General features: G+C 34.4%; 1 protein-coding gene across 1 annotated transcript; it reads left to right on the forward strand.

The window, feature by feature from the left end:
• Window positions 1-6,816: 6,816 nt before the first annotated feature.
• On the forward strand, window positions 6,817-7,222 carry TRIADDRAFT_23036 (uncharacterized protein; the record flags this gene model as incomplete). The annotated part of the gene is made up of 2 exons (XM_002110494.1): window positions 6,817-6,900; window positions 6,983-7,222. Coding segments are annotated over 2 exons (324 nt in total), but the record flags the coding sequence as incomplete, so codon positions are not given.
• Between the last annotated feature and the right edge of the window lie 1,632 nt (window positions 7,223-8,854).

Here is an 8,854-nt window from a genome sequence, read left to right on the forward strand (position 1 = left end):
CAATCTTCATAGTACTTCTATTTACTTTAAATCTGTAACAGAAATTTGACTGAAAATTCGATGTGATAAACGAATTAAAAATTAGCACAGTTCCTACGTTATTAGGATCTACAATTATGGCGGATGAATGAAATCAATATAAGAGAACAATCCTAGCTGTAGATGATGTTTTACGCGATTAGCATTGTTGCAAACTGCCTTAGAGATATAATGCCATTGGAATTGTGATTGGATTAATTATGAAGTAAATTTATCCACGCTTCATCTTTATAGTACTTCTTTTTACTTTAAATCTGTAATGGAAATGAAGTGAAATTTCATGCGATAACGGATTCAAGTTTTCGCCCAATTTAATGTACTCCATTTAGTAGCTTAGTAAAAGAAATTCCACCTGATTTAGAACGATCAAGATCGAAGCTTTGCAGATTCAAAAGAAGAAAATTGAAATTGTAGGTAGCTTTAGTTGACTTTTATCCAGGTCTATGCTGAAATAGTCCCTAAATCCCGATTGTGCAGAAATGGGTTCCTTCTCGCCAAGCAACAAATAATAACAAACTACAGCAGTATTTCCCATTTTTTTTATCTACCGTATATGCCGTATTGCACAGGGAGCCATTCCCTCTTCAAATTAATTAATTCCTAGCGATAAAACATCTTCAAACTATTCAGATATCAACTTGTATTTCCTATAAAACTTGATTCCATAAAATTAGACTACCTTATACTGCAATACACAACTTGAACTATCTTGGCGCTATCTTGTAATTTGATCTTAAGCTCATTTGGGGCCCACATCATATCTCTACAGTATCAGAGGGGAAAAAGAATTCTTTTAAAATGGCTGCTCCATTCGTTATGACGATTTCAAAGCTTGGAATTTATCTATTTAGTTAGTTAATGAATTAAAGAATTAAATTATTGCCATGATAATTTTTTTCATGATAGCTTGCACGACTTGAACTACTTTGGCGCTATCTTGTAATTCGATCTTAAGCTCATTTGGGGCCCACACCATATCCCTAGAGGAGAAAAAGAATTCTTTTGAATAGCTGCTCCATTCGTTATGACGATTTCAAAGCTTGGAATTTATCTATTTAGTTAGTTAATGAATTAAAGAATTGAATTATTGCCATGATAATTTTTTTCATGATAGCTTGCACAACTTGAACTAGTTTTGCGCTATCTTGTAATTCGATCTTAAGCTCATTTGGGGCCCACACCATATCCCTAGAGGAGAAAAAGAATTCTTTTGAATAGCTGCTGCATTCGTTATGACAATTTCAAAGCTTGGAATTTATTTATTTAGTTAGTTAATGAATTAAAGAATTGAATTATTGCCATGATAGCTTTTCCCTTTGAATCTTCCATGCAGTCCTACGCGTACAATAGTAAAGTGATATAGCTCTTATGGGCGCCATCGCTCCTATCGCCATCATTAGGCTAATTATCCGTATGTCCGTACGTAGACTGGACAACCCCAAAGCTTAACGTATATAGACAACCAGCTCATGGCACTGCACAGTACTGCACAGTATGCATTGCTCGCAAATAATAATCATTATATAATTAGTAAACATATTTCAACCCATGATATCTACTGCAAACTTAATGAACTTGCTGAGATCTATTAGTCCACTAGAACATTGAGAAGAGAAAAAGAATCTCTTTGCAATTAGAGTACAGTCGTAGTGGCACTTGTCAATATTTAGAATCGACAGTTTACATACATAGGTTAGCATCGGCGGCGGTTAATCTTGGAAAGGAGTTAAAACGACGACACGACGCTCGGTAGAGTTTCCGCTGGCCTTAGTGGTAGCCAACCATACGCTCCTTTTTTTTTTGGATTGAATTCTAAATGGTCCAGCACGAAGCATAAAATATCAAACTAATGATGAAAGAGGTAAGATAGCGGAGATATTACACTACCCTCTTGATTTTGATGCAGTCGTTGTGAAAATAACTCATAACAAAGTAGTTAAAGCCATGACAGTAGACTTATATAATGACCTCGCTGAACTTGCCGACCATGGTTTATATATATCTAGACTAGAGCATATTAAATTAATACATCAAGAAGTGAAAAGCATTGTTGTAGTATTTCCTGAGTCAAGAAGAATGATGTCGGAAATATAACACTGCTCTTGATTTTGATGCGATAGCTGTAGAAAGTAGTAAAACGCCATTAGAGTGGACTTTCTAACGACCGCCGTAAACTTGCTAGCAAATAAGTTACCTATAAACTACAGCATACTAAATTAGCACTCGATGAGTGATGAACATTGTCGTCGTATTTATCGAGTCAAGAAGAATGATATAAAAAAATAGAACGCTGCGCTTTCGATTTTGATGCAGTCGTTGTAGAAATGACCAATAACGAAGTAGTTAATGCCATCAGAGTAGACTTTCAATGACCTCGGTGAGCTTGCCAACAACGGTTTACATAAGTGTATACGCGTAGATTTAGACCATATTAAGTGAACACATCGATGAGTGAAGAACATAGTCGTAGTATTTCCAGAGTAGAAAGGAAGAATGATGTAGATTGCAATAAAATCACCTGCGATTTATCGATGCATTCATCAAGCAATACTGTATAACTTCTAAACGGTACGTTGAAGGAAACTCCTTCTATCGTACTTCACAAAGGCGGTTACGCTATCACAACGTACTTGGAAATCGATCTAGTAGGGAAATTGCAATGCTGTCTACACTGTCAAGGTCTTCTAGTAGTCCGCAAAGGTAGTAAAATTTTGACCCATATCTACGTTGATGCATAGCAATTGGAATAATAATAGTAATATATATCATCGGTCTTATCAACCCTCCGGTATTATGATCATTCTATATTATTTTTTAGATCAATTGTGATTTTTCTGCACTACAGTACTACAGTATGCCGTAAAAAATGAATAGAATGAGAATTTTTCCTACGCTATCATACTATGTTAATTATCCACGATATTGCCAGGCAGATTTAACATCTGATAGTAAATCTACTACCCCTGCATTCATATAACTGTCAACTAATTTCGTAAGACATTGGTAAAGTGTCTATCAGTAACTGAGGTAGGTAAAGAATATTCGATCTTGACGATATTCTCTAATCTGCGAGTATTAGGCAAGCGATGAGAAGACAATCTTAATCGAATCATATCAATAGACGTACTATTGACACTGGTATTACAAGATATAATTATAAATTAATTAAGGGATTTATAATATTACTGCAATAAGATTCATCAACGCTCTCTTTTAAACAACATACGCGTAGTACAGTTAAAACTTGTAAAAAAAATTAGAGCTGGTTATTGCTTCTATGCTGACGACTTTGTGCTCAAAAATCTACTTTGAGTTATACACGCACTTTATTCCACATGAAAATCTTATAGAATTCTACTTGCTCACCCAAATAAAGCGAATTGATATCTGTGTCCAACACTTGTGCCGTATGCCAGTGAATAATAATTTCACCATCTTCCAATCGACTTATAATTTTATGTAAATAATAAAAATTGTTCAATTAATCGACTAAATAAGCTAAATCTGATGCAAGGTATGAAAAATAAACATTAATAATGGATGGATAATAATTAACTTAGTAATATAGCAAATTCCCTAATCATTAGCTTGCGTCGATCTCAACTTCGTCAATCCTGCTTTCGTTATTACAGGTTCGGAAACTTCCTCCGTTTGCCGTTGGAACAAAATGCCGAGTCATGTATAATTTTCAAGATCCAAATGAAGATGTTAGTAAAGAAAGTGTCAATTCTTAAACAACAGGGCATCAAACTAACTGAATACGAGTGTACCTCCAATATTTGCTGTATCGAAGTGAAAGCTATTTCGAAGTTGATCATCATTCTGTACAGTTTACACTTTGTGGGATAATTATCTGCTAAGCTGCTGATAGCTTACTGCAACAGTTATTACTTTATCCACTCACAAAATTTTACTAGTAGGATTATGTGGCTATTAGTAAAACATTTTCTAGCAGGAAACATATTTGAATTATGCAGTGATTTGTATTACATTGATAATACTTTCCCTGATTGAAATAATTAAAGTTGCGGTAGATAAATTCATAAATTTCACAATTGCTATAGGTCATTACGTTATCTAACCGTTCGCCCTGCTTTTTCCCGTAGAGTCCAAGCTTTGATATCGGCGACGTTGTTACCGTTTTAGAAATAAGTCAGGTAAGATGTAGATTCCCTTCGTCGTTTTCATAAGAGGCCTTATTATATTAGCTAAAGATGATATAATCTGGATCTACTGCAATAATGTTACATATTACCTCAGGGAAAATTATCCTTTTTAATCGTAAATGTCAACTTTAGTTCTTTTTCTTAATAACATATTTTCCAGTTAATAAAAGCCTTCATACATCTTCCTACATTCATGTCAAATTTTAATTTGTTAATATTGCAGCCAAATTATCGATGGTGTATTGTAGCATTGGATGACAAACAAAAACAAGGCAAAGTTCCCTCTGCAATCCTTTGCAATTATAATAGAAGTCCAGTAAAAGGATTCAACTACGAGTCAGTAAATTGATTGCTACTGTAATGTTGAAAAGATTATTTTTCTAATCCCATGGATTGAATATAGTACAAATTTACTTACTTCCAACGGTAAATTGACACATTTACAGCTTCTACCATGGCAGAATCACACGGGAGGAAAGTGAATATAGGCTTAAAGATATGGATGTAGGAACTTTTCTGATCAGAGAGAGTATTCATGAGGCAGCACTATATGTAATTAGTATAAAGTACGTAATACGAATACAACCGGCAGAGATTGTATCCGATATTTTGTATGCTGTTTATGTAAACTTTTAAGTTCGGCATGATTTGTATAGCCAATAACATTTAAAGATATTCTTATGATACATTAGCTGTGACGCCGGAGAGAATGTGCAGCATTACCGGTTAAAATTCTCGTCACCTGCATCCATGGTGACCATTGACGACGAACTTTACTTCTTAAATCTCGAAAGCTTGATCCAGGTATTAAATTGATTCTGGCTTCTTAAGCGATAAACGTAAAATCTCTTTTTGGGCATGTTTACCGAATTTAAAAGTGCGTATTTGTTATTTTGCTGCATTTTCTTCCAGAATTATAAGGTGTTTTCTAATTCTGGAATCTGCTCACAACTGCGTAAAGCCGTTCGATGTCCAGAGCCAAAACGTATCTTAATTAATCATAAATTTTTTGCTGAAGGTAACAGATTGTTATTGCTGGGCGTGCACTACATGTAAAACTATTTTTGCATTGGATACAGCATAGGATTCAATCTGAATTTAGACGTTCATTGCATGAACGCATTAGTGCTCATGATGTATTTTTTGCTGTTCAATGCACGCACAGAAGGGTGGCTAATACCTTTGACAGAAATTACTTCCGGACAGAAACTATTTTCGGAAGGTAGAATTGGAGGTAAGTAAAATCATCATTTACATAATTCTAATACTTGTTCTAATATTGTTATATTTTTTAGATGTCTACAGTGGTAATTACAGGGGACGCGATGTATCGATCAGAACAGGAGGATCCAATGCAATTATTACCCGTGAAGGACTGCTACATCAGGCATCAATACTAACGTAATATACGTATACTTAATTAATTTGCGCTGATGGTTTTTTTATTCGCAGTTGTATTCGATACTCCGGCATCAATATATTGTCATTTAAACCTAAAAATTAGAGATACCTGCTAAGATAGAAGCTGCACCTAAAAAACATTCTTTACTGTGTGTATTGAGTATACTATGCTACTTGTAATGTGTCATCGCGGTAGTTATGTAGTTGGATGACAAAAGTACCTTTGTATTACTTATTACTATGAAAAGATTTACTGACTGTCCGGTAGTATCGTTTGAAAGCTGTTTCTGTGAGCACTCCTGTACTCATACTTGATTATCTAACCTTGTAGTCATCTCCGCCATGAAAATATCATTGAATTTATTGGTATAACTCTAAACGATCAGCAGGATATCAGTTTAGTGACTGAAGCGGTATCCGAGGTACGAATATTTATTCAAAGCCGTAATTAAACTAACTTTATAATGATTATTACAATACACTGAATTAAATTTCCTAACCTTTATCATTAGATTTCTTTATTACACTATATTCATGAATGCGATCTTAATACACGGAAGGAAGATATGCTAGCGAAATTTGCGCTGTTAGTGTATTTATATTTCCCATTTGATGATCGTAATAAAAACAGATAGAAACATCGTTTTTGTTCAATCTTTAGAGATATCTGTTCTGGAATGTGCTATGTGTCTGCGAATCGCTTTATACACAGGTAAAGTTTCATCTAATACGTTTTCGTTCCATTTATGAAAATGACAAAATCTGTAAAATTATATGAAATTTCTATTGTTTACTATTTTAGAGATCTTGCACTACGCAATATAGCTATAATTGGTAATCAAACTGCAAAGGTATGTAAGAATTGAATAGTTGCACAATAGCAATTGCAACTATCGTTTAAAAATCAACACATTCTCTTTTCTACGGGCGGTAGATTTCCAATTTTAACTTTGCTACGGAAGAGAATAGTTATGCACCTCCGTTACATCACTATTGCATCAAGTGGATGGCACCAGAATCAATAAAAGAAGAGGTAATTGAATGTTTGTTGCAAACGGTCTTACTGTATATAAATAGGGTATTCAACTGTATTAATTTACTGTATTATATCTTATACTATAGTTTCCTGATAGTATTAAGTAATTTAGCTCTTTTTTGGTCTTATGCTTGTGAAATTATTTTATAACGTTATCATCGCTTTCCATAGCTGTATACTAGTAAATCTGATATTTGGGGCTTTGGTATATTGTTGTGGGAGTTATTTTCTAGCGGAAGTGAACCTTATGCCGAAATTGTAAGTTAGTTGTATTCTATTTTAAACAGAAGGCATCAAAGTTGAACTAATTCTTGATATCGTACCCATTATAACATTCTAGTCAGGAGACTCAATATTAGGTGTGATCGAAGGCGGTTTGCGGTTAGACTGCCCGGAGAATTGCTCCCCTAATGTGTATCATATTATGAAAGACTGTTGGAATGCTTTACCGAAAGATAGGCCGACGTTTGTAAGAATAAAAGAGTTGTTATTAAATTTAAAGACGAAGATAATGCAGGGCCAACATAATGATATTCCTGAATTTCAACCAGTTGTTAATGATAATGAAGTTACTATCTAACTTGCACTTTTATAAGAATTAGTAGAGCTATGGAATGATTAACTTTTTTACCCGGACATAAATAGAAGACGATTTTTAGTACATTTATCGCATTCCTAGTTATTATGCCTGTATGATTAAAACAGAGTTATTGGTGTATTCATTTAGTATTATAATGCAAAATGATTCATCTTGGGCATATAAATGTATATTACGGTTATCTACGCAAGTTATCGCTAGGGTATTGGTTACAAGAGTTAATTATCCATTGGTGTCGATATTGCCTACAGTATTTCTGCCTGACGGCCAATTCTGTATATCGTATGAATATATTGATAGTATAGCTAAGACTACTACAAGAGGTGAATGAATAAAATGACAAGAATTACAGATGCCTTATCGATCAAATTTTGTATATGATATAGCTAATGTGGTTGACACTGCTTTGATAAATCAGTCTAATATTAGCACCGATGCATTATGATCAGTCCTTTTATTTTTGAATGATGATACGAATTTATCAATGATAATGGCCCTGACTGGAATATCTTGGAAATGCATAGGAGTCGATGGCTCTAGTTGATTTCTTACGCGTGTCACCAATAAAATTGATTATATTTTGGCAATAGCAATGATAGTATGAGAGAATCTTGATTCTTTTTTTCTTCGAAAGGGGTTACCTGTTTTATTGTAGTATAGTCTTATGGAATAGGGAGTAATAATGGCACCACAAACATTTAGTCTGTCTTCAATTGATATTAACTAATACTTGATGTTTATACTACGTATCGATTGCTACGCGCCTAGTTCTAGATATCAAGACTCGATCTTGAGAATTGGCTAAAAGTTGATAGACGCGTTTTGATGATTTTTCGACATACGTTTTCAAGACTGGCACGGTGAGTCATTCATTCATTCATTCATTCATTGAAAAAGTTAATTTAATGCATTACTTGAATGGCATCATGGAGAATAGTTACTGAGATTGAGATAAATTGATTAAAATGGAATTTTCCCAGCTAAAGCTACAGTTCGTCTATTGAAATAACGAATTGACATCTTGTCAATGATAGCAGCCTATAGTGCACAGTATAAGCAAAGCGGCTGATAGTTGATCATGACTGTACTATGGAACAGGATGGAATGCAGACCTCTGCAAGTGTTGGTACTTTGCTCAGGAATCTCTCAAGTAAAATAATAGTTGACTAGGGGGATGTACTGATTCAGGGGAGCGATGAGCTTTTTTTCTTCTAAAATTGGCCGACTATTTTCACTTGAGAGCTTGGTGACTTGGAGTCGGTGCTCAATTTTCGAGAAATTTTCCAGTTTTAATTACGTCATGTCCAGTATCTGGACTGTGGAGGTTGATGGTCTCGCAGAGTACCGCCGTAATACTGTACAGTAGTATTGTAAGGAACAGAATACTGTACATTACAATGTATAGTACTGTAGAAAAAGACAAGAATTGACATCGGTATTTTTGACTTTCAGTGCTAATCGTAGCAACTTTACACACTTTATATCCATTTCAATGGCATATTCACATAGAGCGTCTTATTTCCAATGGACTGATAGCAAATTTGTCTAATAAAGTTTTCTCATTGGTTGATTGCGTTTTCATATCATTTCAATTTCCGGGATAGATTTATGAGA

This window comes from Trichoplax adhaerens, genomic scaffold (genome assembly GCF_000150275.1).
Source record: "Trichoplax adhaerens TRIADscaffold_3 genomic scaffold, whole genome shotgun sequence".
Taxonomy (NCBI): Eukaryota; Metazoa; Placozoa; class Uniplacotomia; order Trichoplacea; family Trichoplacidae; genus Trichoplax; species Trichoplax adhaerens.